Consider the following 10977-nt stretch of genomic DNA (forward strand, 5'->3'; position numbering starts at 1 on the left):
ACACACTATGCTCCTTTTGGAAAGCTTAAGTATATTTTTGTGTCCATCGGCACATTCTCACATGCCTGTTGGGCTACCGCTCATACAGGAGAGAAGTCTAAACATGTTCATTCTCATTTTCTCCAGTGCTTTGCTACATTGGGACTGCCCCAAGGAATTAAAACTGATATTGGACCATGTTTTGAGAGTAAAAATTTACAAGATTTCTTTTCACTTTGGGGAATTCAACACAATACAGGAACTCCCTACAATCCCCAAGGTCAAGCCATTGTAGAACACAACCATCAAAACCTAAAAATTCAATTACAAAAACAAAAAGGGGGGGATAAGGCCCCACCAACAGTTGGGTATGGCCTTATTCACTATTAATGTTCTTAATTTGCACAAAAATCAGTTGGAATCCCGGTTTCAGAAGCATTGGGGATGACAGGAGCAGAGACCTGAGGTTCGGGTAAGGTGGAAGGACCCCATTATGGGGCAATGGAGAGGCCCAGATCCATTGTTAACCATGGGTCAAGGCTTTGGCTGTGTCTACCCTACAGGAGATTCAAACCCCTTATGCGTGCCTGCAAAAAACCTTAAGTGGGTAGGCCAGGATCCGACTAGCATGATGGTCCATGGACAATAGTTAATGAGACAAAATTCCTCTCTTTATTTGTATCAATCTGAGGTGAAGGACGCAGTTGCTTGGCTTCATTGCCAGTCAGCCTCTTTGACAACTGGCTGATTGGCTAAAAGGTACATAGTCTCAGAAGTATTCCAACTTGTCCTACACCATGACTCGCTTTGTTTCTCTTGATAATGCTTATCTTTAAGTGTCTTTACCAGATAATTTGGTGACAGAGGACCCTTGGAACTGCCATGGCCCACCTCCTCATGATTACAGACTCCCCCAGGACCCCCCTCTGGTTGCCCATGCTTGTCTAACCAAGTTAGGCAGACACTAAGACTGTCACGGGCTGGCATTACCCACACAGCTGCCCTTAATCATGACGCATTTTTAGCCAAAGATGGGTAAGATGGCCCATGACAAGTGCTCCTAAGACAGGACATGCACATGGCCAGGTGCATGATCCAATGACGGGCAAGGCTTGATCAGAGGTGACACAACCTAAGACAGGCAAAAATGCATAAGATTAGAGGAAGGAGATAGCCATCTCTCCTCAGGGGCCATCTATGAGATGGGTAACCCATGAAATAAAGTCAGTCCGGTCTTAAAATAAAAATAAAAAGGGGGATATGTGGGGGACCTAAAGGCCCCACCTTGCATAGGCCTGAAAGGAAGTTACTGGGGGCGCGGCCTGACTTGTTTTGAAAGTCTAAAGAATACTTCTGCACTGCTGAGGAGTGCATGATCAGTGTGTGACCATCCTTAAGATACACCCTCGGGGAGGAGGGGATTTCCAGGTGTGGTTATAAGCTCTGTAACACCTGCAATAAAGGAGTCCTTGCTTGACTAGACTCCCCATTGCGTTTGAGTGTCACTGGGTAATGGGGGCGGCGTGGGCTGGCAAACAGCATGCTTACTCATCCCCAATCATCACCTCCCCAGGGGTCACTGGTTCGAACCCCCGGCAACACTCCAAGATGGTCTAGACATTGCCCCAGATTGCTTCATCCAGTAGACCTCTTCCTTCCTCATATTGCATAAGGCTAGCCACAGCCCCAATTTGGACCCCAGTTTGGACCTCAGAATAGCCCATCTTTTAAACAAGAAGGGGGAGATGTTGGAGTATGCTAGTCTGCTTTGATAAACAGCTTTTTAGGACACAAGATGGCCCCCAAACCCAAGGGAACCAACCACCCCTCCCTCACAGGGCTGATCACATGATTTACAGGAACTCTAGTCCCAATCAGTAAAACGAAACTGGAAACCAAAACCTAAGCTATCTGCCCATGTATGACCTGATCATTAAGAACCCTATATAAGCTCGCTGTTTCCTCAATAAAGTACACCTGCATCACTGAACCTGGTCTCCTGTGTCTGAATGTGGCTCCACTGATACAGCCTCCTCACCAGCCCTGGGGTCCGGGATCAGGCGGCAGCAGTGGACCATGAGGGCTGCCTGAATGGACGGCTGCAAAAGTCAATAAAAATGAGATGAGGAACAGAAGAGTTGGTAGAAGGATTGAGTATGGTGAGGGATAACTATATACAAATACAAAGAATTTACCTGAAGTTATACCATAATTGGGGATACAGTACCTCTACTAGACAAAACAGGCTAACAAATAAAAAGACCAGGACCAGGAGTGGGTTACTTCTTTTGGAGTTTTGGGCCAGGAGTGTTTGTTCCCTTGACACCCTGACATTACATGCTATTGCCATTGCTCTTAATTTTCCTCCAGAACTTGATGGCAAGACTCTATTACTGAAGACACCACATATTTGTGTCATGGAACATGGAGAGAGCAAGCTGGTACTAACTTGTAGCCTTCATCACTACTTGCTACCTTTCATAGTGCTGGAAGGTCTTGTGCACACTATTGCAAAATACCAGTCATGAATCCTGTGAGCTATAATAACAACTGGCCTACAAGACACTGTGAAGGGGGAAGTCTGCATGAAGCCCCAGGGGAGCTGAGGAACTAATGGTGATCAGTAGATGCTGGAAGAGGTAGAGTCAGTTTTCTTTAAGGATGCAAACATGATCCATGGAATCAGTCCACATCCAACAGCATTTGGGGACAGTAATTTGACTTGATGAAATTTTAAAATAGAAAGAGGACATGATGCTGTGGAAGGAGAAAGTTCTGGCTCTGAGAGGAGATGGGGAGAAGATTCTGAATATGATCAAAATACACTGTATGAAGGTCTCAAAGAATTAGTAAAAATAAAACTTTTTAAATTTCTAAAGAAAACAGGAAGTAAGTTTTGGGGGAAAGACATGGGAACCAGCAACCATGGGATCAAGAGGACAAAGGGAGATCAGTGGTGGAGGGAAACATACAAAAACAATACTGTGAAATTCCATAATGAAATACATTATGATGTGTGTTAATTTTAAAAAATAGTTCAGAGATTTTTAACAGGGAAAAAGTCAATTAAGCTTTTAATAATCTACTTAGGTGAGGTGTATGCACAGAACATATACTATGCAATTCACTAATTATTAAATAATAAAATCATATGATCATGTCAATGAATTTGATTTTTATTTCACATATATTTATTGCGTATCCCTTATGTGATGGGTGCTATACAGTAGAAAACCAAAGAGAAATGACCCTAAATCTAATTAGAAGCATCAACAACATTTGATAAAATCTCCAGTCAATTCTTAGCCAAATATGATTATAGAACAGAACTTTCTTCATAAACTTAATGTAGCCATCCAAAATGAAACAAAAGCGTCACTCACAATACTAAAACCTGGTCTTTCTTAATAACCCCAATGAGAAAGTATCTATACTTAAGGTCCTAACCACTAAATTAACTCAAACATGAGACATACAAAATTACATTTAAAATTTCCACTTTAATATGAAATAATTAACTGTACTTTTAAATTCAATAGTATCTACAAATAAGACAGTAGACCTACACACATAGTTCAATAAATTGGACACATTAAAAAAAAGTGCAGTCAGATGTGGTGGTACACACCTTTAATCCCAGCACTTGGGACTCAGAGGCAGATGGATCTCTGTGAGATCAACTCCAGACTTATTTACATATCAAGTTCCAGATCAGCTGGGGCTACAGTGAAACACGAAACACACCCAACAACAGTCATGTGTAATCTTCACCAAAATTGCTTAAAGCAAAAGCCGATCAGTCTTTCAGACCTGCCAGGCCATAGCTGCAGTGTTCAGGAATTCATGGACTGGAATGGTGTTGACCAGGAAGAGACTAACATTTGTGTACAAAGTATTCTATGTATACAGCATTGCTTCGGCAGAGGGTACCTGTGACAAGAACTCAGCCTAAACACATCCTCAGCTTCTTGACCCATAATGTCCATATTCAAACTGTAGTCACTGGGTCACAAACAGGTTGAACTAATTAAAATTAAAAGGGGCTGGATAGTTGACTTGGTGTCTCAGAGCACTGGCTGCTCTTGCAGAGGACCCTGGTTTGATTCTTAGCACTCACATGGTGCCTAACAACCATCTGTAACTTCAGTTCCAAGAGATCCAACACCCTCTTCTGATCTCTGCAGGCACTGCAGACATGGGTGCACTTACATACATGCAGCTAGCACACTCATACACATGAAATAAAAATAAAAATTTTTCAAGTGATTTTAATATTTGGTAAAAGCTAGTAAAGGTACCTGAAAGTGTCATTAGGTTTGGGGGAGTGGACGTATGTGCATGTAGTGTGTGTGTGTGTGTGTGTGTGTGTGTGTTTTCTTTGACTACCTATACTCTGCTGCTGAGTTATACAATATGAAATTGTGGGAGAGGATGACAATTGACAGCTTGGAAATAAATGAAAAATAAAAGGGAATTTCAGAAAAAACTACTATTTGTGTCTGCTAATTCCCTTTATAATTAGTCCCCCAATTGCCTTTCACAGTCTAGGCATCGTTCCTACAATTCTGCCATTTTCTCCTGGGTATGTGCCTCAGATTCTGTCCAGCATTTGCTAGGCCATTGAGAGCCTCATATTCTGACATCTCTGCAATGAGGGCTGAGGGGCAGAGCTATTTGTCTGGCATGTGAACAATCTGGGGATTCAGTTCTTGTCACCAGGTCCCTCACAGAAAGAAATGCTTGGCCATTAGGGAAGTCATCTGAAGGAGGTATGTTTCTGTAGTCTCTATTGGACATGACTAGATCTAACGAACTACTTCAGGTGTCCCACTTGTCCTTGGATATCTATGTTTATGAGTCTCTTGTCGTAGCAATGTATACCTTTTAGGTCCCTTTTTTTACAAAATCTGATTTTGACTTAAAATAAGTCAAAATAGCAATAAACATTAAAAATATAATTTACTAATTGAGTCCAGGGTAGCTTACAACATCACAGGTGGGTCAGTTCTTAAGCTGGTAAAGAAAACAGGTTTTGATCTAAATCCACTTGGTTCTAAGCTATGACCCCATCTCTTACCTCTCTGAGACAATTCCTATTCTTTCAGGTATTACCTATTGCACATGATAATTTAATGGAATGATATACGTAAATTACTTAGTAATTACTTAGTATGGTTCATGACAGGATGTAAGTATCTAATGATGTGCTCTTTCATGTTTGTATATCTGACCTTCGAAGAATAAAATCCAGGATAACTCAAGTGATCTTAGCAGAGGGGGCACTTCATAAGCTGCCAGAGGGCCTCAAATGCACGGCTCACCACTTTCCTAGAATCTCTCCTCAACTTTAAATTTCTTCAGAGAGTGCATTAACTGGCACTGGCCATGTGATCATTCCCGCCAGCTGCCACTCCAGGAGGGTCGGAATAAGAACCAGGCTTGACAGGAGGACTTTAGGACACAATACTAAACAATCTCTCTAGAATCACACTGACTGAGTGGCATATAGATTCTGGAAGAAAGGTAGATTGACTGAGCAAGTATCAGAAATGTCTACAGACTGCATATTGATTAAACAGTATTTTATAAGAAAAATTGTTAGACATGAAGTTTGTCTTATTCTTTGAGAATGTCAAAACTGCTATCATCCCAAGAAAGCAGCTCTGCATCTTTCAAAGTACTTTTTAAAAAGGGAGAAGGGATTATATGGATCCAGATATTAGAAGATTCTCGACATCCTGGCACGGTTCGCAGTTCTGCCCGTTTCCCCCATCATTCTGATTTTCAGTCTATTATTTGAAAAACTAGAAACATTTTCTGACCATTCTTCTCAGTGCTGCCTTCACATCCTTGTTCTTCAGGCTGTAGATGAGGGGATTCAGCATGGGGGTGAGCACGCTGTACTGCAAGGAGAAGATCATCTCTTGGGTGGATCCTGAATTTGGCATGAGATAACGCAGCAATCCTGAGCCATAAAAGAAGCTCACTGCAATGAGATGGGCCGAGCAGGTGGAAAAGGCCTTGCTCCTACCTGTGGTGGAGCTTATGGCCAGGATGGTGAACAAAATGCGAATGTATGAGAAAAGTATCAGGAGAAAGTTTCCAGTGAAATGGAGGAGGCTGGAGCAGAGAAGGGTCGTAAAACTTACAGATACATCTGAGCAAGACAAAGGATAGAGGGAAGGCAGCTCACAGATGAAGTGGTGGATATTTTGAGCCTCACAGAAATCTAAATTCAGTGCGACAAGGATATTGACAAGAGCATCCAGAAAAGCCAAGCCCCAGGAGCCCCACACCAACCCAGCACACAGCTGTCTGTTCATCACTTGACCATAGAGCAGAGGAGAGCTGATAGCGACATAGCGATCGTAGGCCATCACTGTGAGTAGGCAGGACTCAGTGCCTCCGGTGGCGAACACAAAGAAGACCTGAGCCAGGCAGCCCTCAACAGAGATGGTCTTCTCAGACAAGAGGTTCTCCAACAGCTTAGGCACCGTGACAGAGGAGTGACAGAGATCCAGGAAGGACAACTGTCCCAGGAAGAAGTACATGGGTGTGTGGAGATGGGAATCGATCCTGACCAGCAGCAGCATCATCAGGTTCCCCACCACCGTCAGAAGGTAAATGGCCAGGAAGAGCACGAAGAGCAGAGCTTGGATCTGGGGGTCATCAGTCAGTCCAAGGAGGATGAACTCGGGGACAACACTGTGGTTCCTCATTGCTTTCAGTATTTCTTTTGGAAAGTAAGAAGTGAAATCCTGTGAAGCCTCCTTATGCCTAACAAGCATCTACGTGTTTAACCCTCTTTTTTATCCACAGTTTTATGCCTACTTAAAAATACATGCTCAGAAATTAATTTCCCAAGTCACTAGAGTGGAACTTCACTAGCTCTAGAAATTCCTCTAAGGGTGAGAAAAAAAATTTAAGTAAAGGCCAAAGAATGAAAATCTTACAAGAACACTTTCAGGAAGGAGAACTTGAACATCGTGCCCTGTCTGGAGTCAGAGTTCCTCACAGGTAACATGCACTGTGTTAGGGCTTCACGAAGGTTCACAGAAATAAAATCATCACATTTTTTTACCCTGGTTGTAATTTCACTGTTCTCGGTGCTTCCTTTATTTAGACTCTGAGTCCAAATTTTAAGTGGGAACAGCTCTTAGAATGGTGTGCTATGTGCTTGGTTATTGTTAAATTAGGTAATGTCCACTGAGTGGTTTTTACCCATAAAAGGACCTGCCTGAGAGGAATGCTTCCAGAATGAGACACCAGAAGTAGCTAGCTCTGTGAATGGCCCAAAACATTGCTCAAAAGGCATTATCTAAACTAAAGATGAGTACATCACTGAAAGGATGGGTCAAAAGTGAGTCGGGAAAAGGCCTACAGCTTCACTGCTACCCAGAGAGTGCAGTCTGGCTAGGAGCCAGGAAGATATTTTATAACCCATGGCTTCCCTAGGACAGTGTGTAACAGAGGCATCAGAGAACTTTGTCACCTGTAAAGATCTGTGTCCTATTCTGTACTGACTGCCACACAGCCCAGAGTTATAATAACAGAGTATGCTCATAACCAAATGTATGACTACTTTCTGCACTGTATGTGTTTGGAATTCTCTATGAATCGTGTTTCCCTATGTCTACACAGGTGTCCTAATCTCCCCCCACGATACATATATAACTTCCTCATACTAGCTTCCCCAAACTTGCAGCTTTTAAATATAATGTGGACTTTCATCACCAGAAGAACCATATCAAGACATATAAAGGGGATTTTGTCTCAGTTGTTGAAATGGAGAGCCAAAAATTACCCACTTTGGAAGAGAGGATTTACTAACAGGTATAGTGCTAAGACACAGAGGTCCTGAAGCGTCATGCGGTTTTCTTCTCTTAGCCTCTAACCCACATTAAATTTTTCTTAAAAGAGGAAGATCAGTCCTTTGAGGAGCAAATCAAAGATTCCTAAAAAACAGAACTGAATTTCCCAATCAGAGAAGAAGGCGCTGCTGCTTCCCCACGACTGGAAGAGAAAGAAAGTGCCAGAAAGGAAAAGACCGGAATGGTGGGAACTGGGGGGACCAGCAACAGAGAAAGCCATCAGAGGGCAGAAGAAAAGCATTACCATGTGTCCTGTTTTCCTGAGGTGTTTGGCTTGTGTCCCACGCAGGAGCAGTTCACAAGAGAATGCATACAAGTTCATTTGTGCATAAAGAGAGCTGTGAAAGCTCACTCCTCAAAAGTTCCTTCAAATAAAGACTTCGGAAAGTGTTTCAAACTTTGACAGCATTTTTGCTCTTATCTCTTAATGATTCCTTTGTAGGATTAACTACAGAGAAAAAGAAAACTTCAAACTTCAAACTCCTAACTAATACCACAGCAAATTTTGTCACACTGCCTGTAGCACAATGACACAATCATCTCTCTGTGGTTGTTAATATACTGCTAAGGGCACATCCTAACAAAGGAGGCTCAGGTCTAGCCACTCAGGAGCTGCTGAGTTAAGGTGGCCGATGGAACAGGCAAGGTTACCTGGCAGCCCAGGGGACAGCTGTGTCTCCTGATTGCCAGAAAGCTCAGCCTGGAGCAAATTGTGCTCTTTGGCTAAAAATGGTTATTACTATTTTAATTATACATATTTGTGGATTATAATCTAATCATCTGATACATGTAATTACATGTGTGCACAAAGCATAATGATTAATGTCCACAGGATCCTAATGGGTAATTTAAAATATTTTAAAGTCATCCCCTATTGCTTCCTAGTCAGACATTTCTCTTCAGCAGCCAGTCGGTAGGTTACAAAATTAATTTAGTTATTAATAAAATCTTTCCCTGGAATTATTTTGACTCATATTTGCTCACTGCTTTTTGAATACTTCCTGACTTTTGACTTCAATAATTGTCTTATGATGTGACAAAGTATCAATTTTTAAATTTATTATAAATTTTACTGTATTTAATATCATAATGAGCTGGAATGGGGGGAGTGGGCATGGATTTGATAAAAACACCTTATATGCATGTATGAAATTCTCAATAAATTTTTTTAAAGATCATTTTTTGAAATATAAGAAATTTTGGATTTGGGGTTTTCTTCATCCCATTCCCTGATCCCTGACTCTTAACCCATCGCATTCACCCCAATAACCAGTGTCCTAAAGTCAGAATGCAACCTCCTGTGGTCGGCAACCCCCAAAATGTCCAGACCATAAACCCTGAAACCCGTGTAATGCTGCCTTACATGAGAAAGGTGGACTTGGAGATGACATTACGACGACGGGCTGAGGACGGGAGAATGGCAAGGGGTGAGGGGCCAGACAGCAAAGTCCAGCAAGAGCTGTGGAGTTAGGAAAGCCACTGTTGGAACCTCTTGGCTCCCTCCCCTAGCCCCGGCCAGAGACTTGGCAAGGGACCTGGGCACTCTCTGTATTTGTTCCTCCAGCTTCTGTGTGTAGGGCCGTGAGGTGGCCGCTTGCTTTGTCTTGTGCCACTGCTGCTCTGAGCAGCTGAAGGAGATCAGTGACAACCATCTTCTGTGAATCCAGCCTTTTCAAGACTCTCTGAAGGTGCCAATAGGATTTTCTTACATCGTGACTTAATTTGAATGTAAGACCAGGAAACATATTGCATTTGTAAAGATAATGAAGGGTGGGCTGTGTGTCAGCACTGACCTTGACTCAAATCTAATGCACATTTTAGACATGAGCTTACATAAGTAGATGAGCTCAATGGGGAGGTGGGAAGAATTCAAGTATTGAAAGTACACATTTTGAAGTGTGTGCTGGCAAGAACTCCATTTTCTTTGCAAATCCCTCTTCTGGCAATGGATTCGCTTCCAGCAGCAAACAAACTGGAGACTTTATCAAAGGCCCTTTGGGCCTTTTGTGGCAATCTAAAGACATTTGTGATGTGAGTTGTCATCACAGATCTTGTGCAGATTGCTTACAGTACCTAAATATAGAACTCTCTGGAAGCAGAGACAACACCAGTTTGTCCAGAATAGGGTGAAGAGTTTAATTCCCATGGGATTCGCTTGATACTAAGCAATAATAATGTCTTGACAGAAAACAATGAAGAAGTCATGCTTAGATGGTGCTAGATCCTGATTACAGGCAGTGTCCTGCTCCAGTCTGTGGATATGCCCCGTTAGCAGCTGGATGGGCCAGAAGTTCAAAATTAACATATGGGTGGGAAGACTGTAGAACAGTTTTGCTGCCACTGTGAGAAGATCTGGCAAATGCGACATGTTGTGCTTTTTCACAGGAGCAAGCCCAGAGTGTACATGGAAGAACTATACTTTCTCCATCTATTAGTCAAGCATCTGGAGCAGCAGCTGGTGATATAAAGTACTGCCCATGATGTGCTGGTGATATAATAAACATAGTGGTGGGCGTTGTAGTCATATGACATGTTCTGCCTCTGGTTTTGCGTTTTGTTGGTTATGTATGAGAGAAATCTCCAATTTGCATTCTTCAAAGTCTATCAAGTTGTATGTTTGGAGAGAGAGAGACCCTGGAGCTGAAAGAAGAAACTCTTGTGGCAGTTGGGAACTTTTTGGTGCTCCTAAAGGAATTACTTTAATAATGTTGCTACTCCTTGCGTGATTGTTGGCATTTCTGTGAGCTGTAAGACTTATAATTGATGTGACGACATGGATGGTTCAAAGCACAAGTAGACTATGGCTACAGCAGATGATGGAGCACCGTCTGTAATCCTCTCTCCAGTTGACACAGTGACTGTAGCTATTGGTGTTCCTACTATGTTAGCTTATGCCTATGGCATTTTCGAATTTCCCTGAGGTGAAGTGGCAGCTGTGGAGTTTCAGTAGACAATGGGAAAGGAAGCAGGATTAAATTCAATAATGAAAATGATATAAATGTTGGAACTAACACAGATATGGACACATCAGTAGCAGAAGCAAAACACAACCTTCGCATAATAGAGGTTGCAAAGCTGCAACCCGCACATGGAATTCTGTCCTGCCACGGTCAACTGTCAGCTGTTT

General features: G+C 42.3%; 1 protein-coding gene and 1 pseudogene across 1 annotated transcript; one reads left to right on the plus strand and one right to left on the minus strand.

Annotated features, from left to right (window-relative positions):
* Positions 1-5783: 5783 nt before the first annotated feature.
* Positions 5784-6698, minus strand: LOC103750576 (olfactory receptor 8S1-like). The gene has a single exon (XM_008853688.1). It carries the CDS (start codon positions 6696-6698, stop codon positions 5784-5786), a length of 915 nt encoding a protein of 304 aa, XP_008851910.1.
* Positions 6699-9613: 2915 nt separating this feature from the next.
* Positions 9614-10576, plus strand: LOC115067761 (annotated as a pseudogene).
* Positions 10577-10977: the final 401 nt, after the last annotated feature.

Source organism: Nannospalax galili, unplaced genomic scaffold (genome assembly GCF_000622305.1).
Source record: "Nannospalax galili isolate Female #2095 unplaced genomic scaffold, S.galili_v1.0 scaffold867, whole genome shotgun sequence".
Classification (NCBI taxonomy): domain Eukaryota; kingdom Metazoa; phylum Chordata; class Mammalia; order Rodentia; family Spalacidae; genus Nannospalax; species Nannospalax galili.

Coding starts and splice junctions, on each gene's coding strand:
- LOC103750576 (XM_008853688.1), bottom strand. CDS start 6,698: ATGAGGAACCACAGTGTTGTCCCCGAGTTCATCCTCCTTGGACTGACT.